Below are 14,020 nucleotides of genomic sequence, written 5' to 3'. Positions count from 1 at the left end.
CCTGTTTACAGTTTTAATAATCACTTTGATGAGCCAAAAAATGTGCATGGCGATGGCTAGTCCATGGCTAGTGTACACGTATTGAATGCAGCAGGCTTAAGTGACCTTGATTAAGCCCAGATTGACGGACATGAATCACTCACAAGCAGTACACACCAACAGTGGTACACGACAGGTTGTTGGGCTGCCAAAAGTCTATGGCATCTAATTGGCCCAATCTAGTTGGCAGAAAAATTTAATACTGGTGATGGGGTGAGTCAGAATGCCCATGCTAAGTCTTGTCTACCATGGAAAGCACCTACAATGGACATCAGAACTGGACATTGAAGCAAAATGCTTGATCCTGTTTTCACCTGCTGATGAGATGGCACCAGGATGAACCGTCGGTCCACGCACTTTGCTACATCAAAAAATAAAGGGATCTGCTGGTAATGTCCTGGTGCCAGATTGGGGACAGTGGTAGCCCTCTGGCAAGCAGCCACTGTTGGGCCCTTGAGCAAGGCCCTTAAATCCAGCAAATCTGTTACAGCCAGATTCGAAACTGTAAAAGAGAAAGTTTGATCCTAACCCTATTGGACATATTTGGGATTATTTGGACCGTCGTTCAAAAGCTAGGGTACCTGATCAGTCGAGGGGACCTGACTTCACAAGTTTTGACTAAACAGGCACACGTTCCCACAGACGCAGCCCAAATTCCTGCGGAAAGACCTCTTAGAGTCCAAAGTTTGACACGTCTGATTCCAGTGCAAACAGAAAACAGAATTCCAGCCGGATGGCCGTGATGAATTATTAATGGGATTGATATGATCTCTCTTTGTAATTGTTTAGTTCATTCATATTTGATGAGCAGCATTTATGTTGGGTTTGAATTTGACAGTGTTTGGTAAATTAGCATTTAAGGGGGAGTGTGTGCGGACGCTTCGGCTTAATGTTTTGGCTGTTTTTTTCCTCCCCTTGTAAATATACAGCGGTGGGATAACAGTCTGACATTACTGGTGTAAACGCTTCTTTTTGTTTTTAAATGCATTTGACCCCTTTTTTCTCCCAATTTAGTGTAGCCAATCCACTGCTGGGGACCCCAATGGCGTCCAGGGATGGTGTATATTCACCTGACACACACTCCACACACACGATGTGAGCACATCCCATACTTCGTTGGATTTGTGTGTGAGGTTGGCTTTGCGTACGGAGAGCCACGCCCAGATCTCTGCACTCCTGCACTTTCTGTACAGGCTCCCTGGGCAACCAAGGTTCTTAAACAGCATTGATAACCCCACCCCTTAGTCCGGTCTTTCCCACCCAGCAGACTGGAGGCCAGTTGTGCCTGCATAGCCGAGAATCGAACCCGGCTCCACATCGGCGCCGTTCTTCTCAAATTTTAAACTCCACCCCCCCCTTCAGAATTACTAATCATATAATCGACCTAACACCCTTCCTACAAAGTTGAATTTGTGAAAGAATCTACTTGGCGTTCGGGTGGTGGGCGCAACACTGTATTACAGGTACAGTGGTAGCTTAGTGGGTAGAGCTTTGTACTATCAGTCAAAAGGTTGAGAGTTAAAATCCCAGCTCTGCCATGCAGCCACTGTTGGGCCCTTGAGCAAGGCCCTTAACCCTCTCGGCTCCAGGGCTGTCATACAATGACTGACCCTGCCCTGGGATATGCTAATAAATAATTATATTGCATTATATTAATATGCATAAGGTGGATTAGCTGCTCAAACTGCCACCAGATGTGAGTGAGCGAGTGTGCCAGTAAATCTGTAAGCGTTTTTCTACTATGATGGATTGGCATCTTGACTATGTTGTATCCCTTGTAGATAGGCAGTGGACTCACCGCAGCCCTGATCAGGGTGAGGCCGTTGAATGAAATCATCCTCAGTCCCTATTGTGTTCTCCGTGTCCTCTCTGGGTCTTATTCTCTCTCCAGCCCTCAGGAACCGCATGCAAATCTACAGCAACCGAACATCTGCCGCGCCCCCCGGGCCCCTCAGCGCCCGTATCTCCATCCCGCCCCTCCGCCCCGCCCGCTTCCCCGCCGCTGTGTAGGTTTAATCAGGCACTTTGGACTTCAGAGGGAATAAGGGATGGCCTGGAAACCGTTTCTCCCTCGTCTGCGCTCGCCGCTCGCCTGTCCGTCCCTCAAGGTGTTCCCGCTAAGATCCAACCTCCCACGCGAAGATATACGCCGCCGGTTTCCGCCGGGCTTCACCTCTGCACCCGCTTTCAGATTTTCTTCTTGTTATGACATGATTTACATGAAGTCTTGATACGGTGGCACCATTTGTTTAGAGGACCAAGTCGTTCAGAACAATGTTAATAATAATGATGGAAAAGGGGCATTTTTAGGGGCGTTCGGGGGGGGGGGGGGGACCCTAGTTTGAGTCTCTCTAGCATGCACATGGACGCTATTGGCTGTCTGAGATCACAAACGTCAGATATGAATCAATGCATCCTGCTGTCTAGTTGAGCTTAGGTACAAGTGGTGGAGGAATACAGAGAGAACAGCGTGATCCTCTCTACTCAATACGGCTCTATTTGAACAGCTGGGTTTGAGGTAGGTTTGAAGGAAACCCTGAACCATGCCAGTAAAATGCTTCCAAAAGCTTGGCAGAATCACCAACCCAAGCTCCTTTTATATCATTCTAGGGGTCTAGCATTTCAGCCTGTGCCATTCTCTTGGTGAAAAATGTGTAATATGTATTATCTGATAAAGGATTTGTCTTTTGAAGTCACATAGATCCTCCACACCTGCCTGCTCGATCCTAAATTAAGATGATCGGAGCAAACCAGCATGCCAGGGGTGTGCACCCACTTCCAAAAGCCTGGCAGAATCACCAACCCAAGCTTCTTTTATATCATTCTAGGGGTCTAGCATTCCAGCCTGTTCCCTTCTCTTGGTGACGAATGTGTATTACCTAATGAAGGGTTTGTCTTTTGAAGGAAGGGGTGGGGGTTGTGGCAGGGGTGTGCACCTGCTTCCAAAAGCATGGCAGAATCCCCAACCCCAGTTTTTCTCATTTTAGGGGTCTAGCATTCCAGCCTGTACCATTCTCTTGGTGACGAATGTGTATTACCTAATGAAGGGTTTGTCTTTTGAAGTGGGGAGGGGGGGGGGGGGGGGGGGGGTGACAGGGGTGTGCACCCACTTCCAAAAGCCTGGCAGAATCCCCAACCCCAGCTCCTTCTCATTTAAGAGGTCTAGCATTCCAGCCTGTACCATTCTCTTGGTGAAGAATATGTATTACCTAATGAAGGGTTTGTCTTTTGAAGTGGGGGTGGGGTGTGTGGCAGGGGTGTGCACCCGCTTTCAAGAGCCTGGCGGAATCCCCAACCCCAGCTCCTTCTATATCATTCTAGGGGTCTAGCATTTTATCCTGTACCCTTCTCTTGGTGAAAAATTTGTAATATCTAATGAAGGGTTTCCGCGCTCACCCGCTTGATCCTAAATCAGGGTCATCTTACCAGAGCGGGGTTTTACAGCATGCTAGGATGCTCCTTGATCAATTTGCAGTGCTCATGTAGTCCACCTGTCTTCACTCACTGATTTTATGGAGGTTTTGTAGGTGATTTTTAAGCATCTCCTCATCTTTACTTTTAAAAAGGTAGATAGTGAAACCAAGACTGGGGGGGGTCGCGGCAGGGGTGCGCACCCGCTGCGGGGCCTTCCCTGGTAAATAGAGCAACCCTTGCATGCACACCAACACACGTTTTGATAGTCAGACCGCGGTAATTAATCACAGAGGACCGGCATGGCTGCTGTCTGGTTTGATTGAGAAGCCCGAGGCCGGAGTGGACGACTCTCGGGGAGGGAATGTGTGGGGGGTACGGGGGGGGGGGGGTACGGAGGTGCTCGGTGATGGTTTAGGGCTCTGTTTTAGAGGGGAAGAACAACGTTAGACGAAGACACAGGCAGAAGAGACCTTGGCATCCTGAGAGCATTCTCATCTCTCAGACTCGCAGTAATTGCTTCACTATGAGCTATTTTCTCGAGCCGCGTAATTCTCCGCGGTCCGATACGCTTAGCCCGCTTAGCAGGGCTCCACGTGATCCCGCGCTCACCTCTCTCTTACGGTTTCATAATTCCGCCTTGATTTTTATCTGAACGTTTGGCTTTTTTTCTCCTGCTAGATGTTGGAGATGTTGAAGAAAACAGCCCGGTAGCTTCTTTCCTCTCCATGTGGGAGTGTGCTGAAAAGCCCCGGAGCTAGAAGAAGACTCTTTCCTAATCAATATCGGCTCCTGGGGAAATGTTGTGTAAATATTCGCTTCATGCATTTTAACGCTTTCGTCACCTGTGCCTACTATTCTTAACATACTGATGGCCTTATAGGGTGTGTTAGGGAAAGTAGGCATAGGTGAAGAGTGGAGGCTGCTCATGGTTTTAAAATGGAATGTCTAATAAGCTCATGACTAGGTGTCTACATACTGTTGGCCATATAGAATACAGTAGAGTCTGTAGGCATAGGTGAAGAGTGGAGCCTACCCATGATTTTGATATGGAATGTCCAGTCAGCTCATGGTCAGGTGTCTACATACTTTTGGCCATATAGCATACATTAGGGATAGTAGGCATGTCTCTCGATATTAATCTCGAAATGTCCAGTCACCTTATGGTCAGGTGTCTACATACTGTTGGCCATATAGAATACATTAGAGTCTGTAGGCATAGGTGAGGAGTGGAGCCTGCCCATGATTTTGATATGGAATGTCTAGTCAGCTCATGGTCAGGTGTCTAAATACTTTTGGACATATAGGGTACATTAGGGATAGTAGGCATGTCTCTATAGTTATGTTGTTGGTTTTAAAATGGAATGTCCAGTAAGCTTGGCTGTATATGGTACATTACAAATAATAGGCATAGGTTAATAGTGGAGGCTGCCCATGATTTTGATATGGAATGTCCTATCAGCTCATGGTCAGGTGTCTACATACATTTTGGCCATATAGCGTACATTAGGGATAGTAGGCATGACTCTATAGTTATGTTGTTGGTTTTAAAATGGAATGTCCAGTAAGCTTATGGTCAGGTGTCTACATACTTTTGGCTCTATAGGGTAGATGAGGTGAAGGTGAAGAGCATAGGTGAAGAGTGGAGGCTGTCCATGGTTTTGAAATGGATTCTCTAATCAGCTCATGGTCAGGTGTCTCCATACTTTTGGCCATCGTAGACATGACTCCATATTTATGTTGTTGGTTTTGGAATGGGATGTCCAGTCACCTCATGGTCAGATGTCCGCATACATTTGGGTTCATTAGGGATAGTAGCTATAGGTGAAAAATGAACACTGTCCATGGTTTTGGAATGGGATGTCCAGTCACCTCATGGTCAGGTGACTTTCGACCATATAGAGTACATAACGGATAGTGGAGGCTACTATTGGTCAGTAAAGCCTCAATTGATGTTCCAGTTGATGGGGTCAGGGCTCTGTGCAGGATAGGTCTCTGTGCATTGGGTACAGTCATGTTGGAACAGGGAAGGACCTGTTAGTAATTACTATGGCTGAAATGCATGAATTTTAAAATTAGAAAGGGCGTCCCAATACTTTTGCTCATACAGCGTACCCAGAGTGTACTAGCGGGTGTTATCTTTCACCCCAGACTGTTCAGCATCACGTTGTTTACTCCTGCGCCTGTAACTTTTTAATTTACCATTTTCTGTAAATCTAAACTTTCAATAAACACTTTAAACCGCCTCGCAGTCACTTAGGCGCAACCCGATCCGTCTAACGTCCTCTCCCCTACAGTACGGGCCCCGATTTGCATAGCATGACTTACACGCTTCGGGGCGGGCGTCCGCGACGGCCGCACGCTCGAATTTAATAACCTATCTCACGTGTCTGCCTAATATCATCTCCAGGGGGGCAGGCGACCTCCTTCAGTCGGCCCCGATTATCCCAATGAATTGTTTCTATTCAGAGCAGTAATAAGAAGTGTGCGTGCGTCTGGGGGAGGGAAGGGTGCGGCGATGAAAGCGGCCCGCTAGCCCTCCTGTATCGGATAAATCGGATCGTTTTAGATTTTATTGGATCTAAATTGTGGGCTCCTCAGACGCGGAACCATCAATCATCCGCCCGATAATGGAGCCCAGTCCGATTCCACCTGATGTTTTTGCATTATCACGGCCGACGTGGTTAATCGGCCCAGCGGAAGGAGGCGAGGAGATACTACAGTGTGTGTGTGTGTGTGTGTGTAGTTTTGGCACATGTGAGGAGCTGTAACAAGGATCTGGTAAATGAAGCATAGCTCTGCATGGCTACATGGCTCCAGGGAGTCCAGGCTGCAATTACACACACACACACACACAATTGGATTTCGATGGAGGACACATTAACCGTCCTTATAGCCAAAATGAATCAAGTGCAGATGAAGTCGGAGTCTTTAGCCGCGTGCCGTCATTTGTTCTGTTGTACCTAATCAGATAACGGAGCCGCTGGTCTGTCTGCACCTCATCAGCATCTAATAGACCGAGAAAGATATTCATGTACGCGTGCTCATGCCCTCAAACAGGCGTGAATGGACGACGATGGGCAACGATTGACCCCTGCGTATGAACAGATCAAGGTTTTTGAAAAACAGTTATTCTAGGCCTCATTCCTGAGTGGCGTTGATAACAGCCAAATGCAAGGGGTGCTCACAGGCTGCCTTGGTGATTACCCACCTAAACTGGACCAAGGAGAGATGAGCAACAAGACTCCCATGGTAACTCTTGTCCACTGTCGAAAGCAGCTATGCTAGGCGTGCAAGCATTAGAACTGGACATCAGACCAACACATGAAGGTCTACTGGTCTGACATATCACGTTTTCTCCAAGATCATGTGGACGTCTGGGTGTGCCTGTGTGTATCATTCACCACGGCACCGGGATGGACTGTAGGGTAAAAGAGAAGTCGCCACCAAGAGTGGACCAAGGAGAGACGAGCCACGACCCCCCATGAGGCTTGGCCAAGACTCATTAATTCCAGACAGCATGCAAGCTGTGTTGTCTGGTACAGACCAACAGAAGACCTACTGCGACCCATGCTAACTCTTGTCCACTGTCGAAGGCATTAGAACTGGACATCAGAGCAACACATGAAGGTTAGCTGGTCCGAGAAGTCCTGTTTTCTCCAGGATCATGTGGACGGCTGGGTGTACCTGTGTGTATCATGTACCACGGCACCAGGATGGACTGTAGGATAGATAGAGGGTAGAGGTCACCACCGAGAGTGGACCAAGGAGAGCAGAGCCATGAACCCTCGAAAGTTCTTGAGAGATTCCCGACAACATGCAAGCTGACTCTTGTTGAGTGTCGAAAGCACCTACAGTAGGCGTGCAAGCATTGGAACTGGACATCAGACCAATGTATGAAGGTCAGTTGGTCCGGAGAATCAGTTTTCTCCAGGATCATGTGGATGACTGGGTGTACCTGTATGTATCATTTACCATGGTACTAGGGTGGACTGTAGGATAAACCAGAAGTCGCCACCAAGAGTGGACCAAGGAGAGTGGGCCAAGACTCCGGAGGATATAAAGGCTATGGAGTCAAAAGCACCCACAATAGGAGTGCAGGCATCAGAATTGGACATCAGAGCAATACATGAAGGTCAGCTGGCCTGATCAAGATCATGGAACAAACCAGAGGTCACAACGTACAGAACTTGAAGGACCTCCTGGTAATTTCCCAGTATCAGATACCTTAGCTAGACTGTTGCCCCAAAGTTGAGGGCGTGGCATTTCCTGTGTTGGCTGAAACACCTGACCTCTATAATGATAGTGGCATAAATAAATGAACTCCAGTGTAGCGTGTTAGACTGGTTTGTGCTTTTGTGTCTGCACCGTGTGTGTGATGTTAGACGGAGGTAAGCAGTGATTTGTACCGGCGTATTCAGTAGAATGAGGATAAGCGCTCGGGCCTTTTCGCTTTGTTTGTGGGGGCAGACGTCCCGCGAGGCCCGGCAGAGACGAGAGACGGACAAACGGTTTGATATTGCACCAATGCCCCGAGCGCAGTGCAAAAAGAGAACCAGAAAAAACCCCAGAAATGATGTTTGAAAGAAGAAAGAGCTCAGCGCTCGGTAAGAAATAATTGATTGGGATGAGATTAGATATCCGACGGGAGTTTGTCTAAATATCCGATTGTGTTTTTGTATCCGGGTGTGTTTGGTGTTGTGTTTAAGGGGTAAACGTATTGTGAATTGTTCATTGGCTGTGTGTTTTTACTGATAAAGATATTCAAGCGATGTTCCTGGCGGTAATTAAAACACATTGGTGCGTTGATAGATTATCCGCATTGACGCTTTATCAGACACTCAGACACTCAGATACCAAATGTCTGGTCAAAACAGCAAGGGCGTCTCACAGGCAGCCAATGAGTACCTACCAACAGTGGTCCAAGGAGGGACAAACCCATAAACCACTGACAGTGTGTTGGGCAGCCAAGACTCACTGATGCTGATGGGGGGAAGGGGATGCATCACAACCCTTTAAACCTGTCCAAGCACCCATGCTAACCCATGGACACTGGACATTGGCGCAATAGGATGCAATAGATGTCTGCTGACTCCAATCATTCCTGTCTCCTCCCAGACAGCCGGGCACATTTGTGTTGTTTTCAAGAGGTAAGATGGTACCATGGGTACCATTGGGTGACCCACCAACAAACTGGACCTGCTAGCAAGGTCCTTCAGAGTGACACACATTTTGTCCATGATATTTATTCTTTCTGTGCGGCCTGGTAGTAAATGACCCGGTGCTTGGGGACCACTGCACTACAGAACAGACTTGACCACTGAATACCTCCAAAATGGCGGCTAACCCGCAATCCACTTCGGTTATACATCACCTGTTATTGACCTATTGCTCTGTACAGTGGTCTGGTCCCAGTGTGTAACATAAAGCCTCCACAAGGTTGGGGGCCACAAGGTTGGGGACCACTGCACTACAGAACAGACTTGACCACCTCCTTTGAATACCTCCAAAATGGCGGTTAACCCGCAATCCACTTTGGTTATACGTCACCTGTCAAAGACCTATTGCTCTGTACAATCTGGTCCCACTGTGGTTTACAAGATGTAACATAAGCCTCCACAAGGGGGCGTTCACGTACAAGTGTATGTTAATTATTGGTAATTTTCTCTGCGACCCTGCGTACAGGTCTTGTGCCCAGGCAGGGGCTCCTCATGTATGTGGTTTGCGAACATCTTGCAAACGACAGCGCCCGTGTTTCCGACGGGTGCCAAAACCGACCACGTGATCGCAGCCTGAGGTGCGTGCGTGAGCCAGTCAGGAGCGTAATCATTTTTTTTGACACTCCAACACACCCACAAATATGCTTTCGCTAATCCAATCACCCTCAATTACGTTATCTCCTTAAATTTCCACCCGGCGTACACGGGCCCGCTTAACTTCCGTCTGCATCCCGTAATAAGTCAGCGGCGCGATTGTTTTCCTCCTTTCACTCCCTCTTTATTTAAAAAGTTGAAACTCATTGGAGGTAATGCTATAAGGGACTCAATTCTGCGTGGCTGCACTCATCAGCGAGTAAAATAGCAATAAAGCCGAATTGCTCTTGGGAGACGAGAGCGTCGCGGAATAAATGATGTGCAGGAACAGGGGCGTAATTAATTTACAGGCTGTATTGATAGTCCCGCCACACTCTCCGCTATATTTCTTAATCTACGCTAACGTCTTTATTATTGGGAGTAAAGGAGAGGAAAGCCGAGTCAACAGCCTAAATGAATTGACGAAAGAGTCGTACACAAAAGCAGCTCCTCGGCTGGGATCGCTCTCGAGCTTTTAATTAGGGCGCAAACACAGAAAAGAGGCTTTTGATGTGAGCACTGAGGGATAAGGAGGTACTTGGCGGGAAAAATACACACACCTCTTAAAACGACAGTGAAGAGCTTCTAAGTAGGCAAATATTTATCCTTGTTTAACGTTAAGCTGCTGATCCAGGGTGAACTGCCATGTTTGCAGTCCTAATGTATGTTTCTAATCCAATAAAATGATCAGTACAGTCCAAGCCGGAATATTCAGCTACTCTTTGAGTTTGAATCTCAGCTCTGCTACCGGTCGGCTGGGCGCCCCCTATCAGGCACAATCAGCCCCTAAAATCTATAAGGAAAAGGACCGCTCTAATAAGAAGGCGGGGTCTTCAGTGCTGTGTGAGGACCCTGATTAGTTGATTATCTCAAGGTGCCTGTACAAAAGAGGGAGTGTGGATATCTGTGTGTGACTCTCCATGCACAAGACTGGCCTCATGCCCGAATCCAGTTAAGTAGTTGGGTGAATAAGAGGGGTCGGTGGACTGCGCACACATCGGAGGGAGCTTGTGTCAGGCAAATATACCCTCCTCGGACGCGATCAAGGTCTCCAGCAGCAAAAGACTAATTGGCTGAGCTAAAATTGAAGAAAAAATGGAGAAAATTCATAAATAATGTTCAAAAATTACGTCCATTAAAATATTTCAATCTGTTAATTCCTTCTTTCTCTCTTTCTGTCTTTCCAGCTAAAACTGACGAGGCACTAAAAGCTCAGGAAAGGAAAGCAGACGAGGAGAAGCAGATAAAAGAAGGTAATGTTTTACAACATTCCTATTTACCTGCTGAACAAGGGGACTGGGGCAAGCAGGGCATTTTAGATGGACTAAAAATAGGGAATCATATATATAAATGTAAAGTATATATATGTAAATATGTGTATATATATATATATATATATACTGTATGTGTGTGTGTGTGTGTATATATATATATACAGTGTATATATATATATATATATATATATATATATATATATATATATATATATATATATATATATATATACATACATACAGTATATGTGTGTGTGTGTGTGTGTGTGTGTGTGTGTGTGTGTGCGTGTGCGTGTGTATACTCTGTAAGTTGTATGTGTAGAACTCTGATATGGATACTGGCAATAATATATATCATGAAAACTATATAAATTATATGTATACAACATGTATGTATATATATTGTATATATATGTGTGTGTGTGTATATACAGTGTATCACAAAAGTGAGTACACCCCTCACATTTCTGCAGATATTTAAGTATATCTTTTCATGGGACAACACTGACAAAATGACACTTTGACACAATGAAAAGTAGTCTGTGTGCAGCTTATATAACAGTGTAAATTTATTCTTCCCTCAAAATAACTCAATATACAGCCATTAATGTCTAAACCACCGGCAACAAAAGTGAGTACACCCCTTAGTGAAAGTTCCTGAAATGTCAATATTTTGTGTGGCCACCATTATTTCCCAGAACTGCCTTAACTCTCCTGGGCATGGAGTTTACCAGAGCTTCACAGGTTGCCACTGGAATGCTTTTCCACTCCTCCATGACGACATCACAGAGCTGGCGGATATTCGAGACTTTGCGCTCCTCCACCTTCCGCTTGAGGATGCCCCAAAGATGTTCTATTGGGTTTAGGTCTGGAGACATGCTTGGCCAGTCCATCACCTTTACCCTCAGCCTCTTCAATAAAGCAGTGGTCGTCTTAGAGGTGTGTTTGGGGTCATTATCATGCTGGAACACTGCCCTGCGACCCAGTTTCCGGAGGGAGGGGATCATGCTCTGCTCAGTATTTCACAGTACATATTGGAGTTCATGTGTCCCTCAATGAAATGTAACTCCCCAACACCTGCTGCACTCATGCAGCCCCAGACCATGGCATTCCCACCACCATGCTTGACTGTAGGCATGACACACTTATCTTTGTACTCCTCACCTGATTGCCGCCACACATGCTTGAGACCATCTGAACCAAACAAATTAATCTTGGTCTCATCAGACCATAGGACATGGTTCCAGTAATCCATGTCCTTTGTTGACATGTCTTCAGCAAACTGTTTGCGGGCTTTCTTGTGTAGAGACTTCAGAAGAGGCTTCCTTCTGGGGTGATGGCCATGCAGACCAATTTGATGTAGTGTGCGGCGTATGGTCTGAGCACTGACAGGCTGACCCCCCACCTTTTCAATCTCTGCAGCAATGCTGACAGCACTCCTGCGCCTATCTTTCAAAGACAGCAGTTGGATGTGACGCTGAGCACGTGCACTCAGCTTCTTTGGACGACCAACGCGAGGTCTGTTCTGAGTGGACCCTGCTCTTTTAAAACGCTGGATGATCTTGGCCACTGTGCTGCAGCTCAGTTTCAGGGTGTTGGCAATCTTCTTGTAGCCTTGGCCATCTTCATGTAGCGCAACAATTCGTCTTTTAAGATCCTCAGAGAGTTCTTTGCCATGAGGTGCCATGTTGGAACTTTCAGTGACCAGTATGAGAGAGTGTGAGAGCTGTACTACTAAATTGAACACACCTGCTCCCTATGCACACCTGAGACCTAGTAACACTAACAAATCACATGACATTTTGGAGGGAAAATGACAAGCAGTGCTCAATTTGGACATTTAGGGGTGTAGTCTCTTAGGGGTGTACTCACTTTTGTTGCCGGTGGTTTAGACATTAATGGCTGTATATTGAGTTATTTTGAGGGAAGAATAAATTTACACTGTTATATAAGCTGCACACAGACTACTTTTCATTGTGTCAAAGTGTCATTTTGTCAGTGTTGTCCCATGAAAAGATATACTTAAATATCTGCAGAAATGTGAGGGGTGTACTCACTTTTGTGATACACTGTATATATATAGTATATATACAGTATATACAGTATATATATATATATATATTATTATTATTATTTTTTTTTTTTTTTTTATTAAATATTTACATATAAATAATGTATTTTTAATCAAATATACATATGTGCATATACACACACATACATACAGTATATATACACTCATATACATATGTATATACACATATATTAATATCTCTCTCTATATATAGATATGTACTGTATGTGCGTGTATATATATGTTTCTATGTTTTCCCCCACACACACACACACACATATATAATATTATATATTATATATTATGCAACTCTGATACGGGAACTGACAATAAAATAAATAAAAATAAAAATCATGATACTGAAGTGCTAGGTGGGCCAGATTATAAATTTTACCCATCAGCCTTCTCTGCGTCCCCAGGGCGGATCTCAACACTCATATTCAAATGAAGTCAGGAGCAATTTGCTACCGAGCATAAAAGGCTTCAGATTCCATCATAAAATTAAGTCCAGATACGATGTGGGGCGATCATAAAGCAGAGAATGAAATCAGCGATGGTCTGATTACTCTCCCTCTGTCATGTGTGTGTGTTGTTGGGTTCAGGGCTCTGATGATAATCCAGAGGTTTAACCGTTCAGATAACTGCTGTCACGCCGGTGTGTTCAGGCTGGGTTTGTAATCAGATCCCTGATCAGATGTAATCAGGACTGTAAAGTGTGTTTGCCTGCCGATATTGATCATTACGGTCTCGTTTATTTCATGCTTAATTTATTTGTAATGGAGTTTCATGTCTGATAAAGCCCCTGTAGTCTGTTCTTCAGTGTCTGTACGTGATGGAGACCTCCGCTTTGACCTTTTGCCAGGGAATGAATTAATCAGCCTCTCTATACCGCGCCTCTCTCCGCTATGGTGAATTACCATGGGATGCACAGAACGCCAACATTCTTTTTTATCCGTTATAATGCTAGCTGCTTAGTTGCTGTAGGACACGGCTTTCGATCACAGAAAAAAACAAGCAGCCCACACGAGTTTATGTGAAGAATCAGGAGCTGAAACCCTGAGTCCACTACGCTTTTTAACAAGTGTTCAGTGATTAACCTTTTATTTTTTACATATCATTATCTTTAACTGGACTTTTAATCCATTATATGAGGATCAATTGTATTTAATTAGTTGTTTTTCTAATTAAAAATATGTATCTAATTAAAAAAAAAATTTTATACACAGTGGACGAGACTTTGGACAGGAGTGTTGTGCACAAAAGTATTGGGACGCCCCTTCTAATTATGGAATTTACCAGTTTCAGCCACACCATTTACATTTTTTTGAGCAATTGAGGGCTCGGGGCCTTGCTCAGGGGCCCAACAGTGGCAA

General features: G+C 45.4%; 1 protein-coding gene across 1 annotated transcript in view; it reads left to right on the top strand.

The window, feature by feature from the left end:
- The window catches only part of rsrc1 (arginine/serine-rich coiled-coil 1), a 134,056-nt gene that overhangs the window by 91,083 nt on the left and 28,953 nt on the right, over nucleotides 1–14,020 (top strand). Inside the window, exon 7 of the mRNA XM_062987435.1 lies at nucleotides 10,490–10,555. Coding sequence (XP_062843505.1) covers nucleotides 10,490–10,555 — 66 coding nt within the window. The remainder of the gene's footprint in view (nucleotides 1–10,489; nucleotides 10,556–14,020) is intronic.

The sequence above is a fragment of the Trichomycterus rosablanca genome, chromosome 25 (assembly GCF_030014385.1).
Source record: "Trichomycterus rosablanca isolate fTriRos1 chromosome 25, fTriRos1.hap1, whole genome shotgun sequence".
Lineage (NCBI taxonomy): Eukaryota > Metazoa > Chordata > Actinopteri > Siluriformes > Trichomycteridae > Trichomycterus > Trichomycterus rosablanca.
The sequence above is the reverse complement of the archived record's forward strand: the minus strand, read 5'-3'. Positions and strand labels throughout refer to the sequence as shown.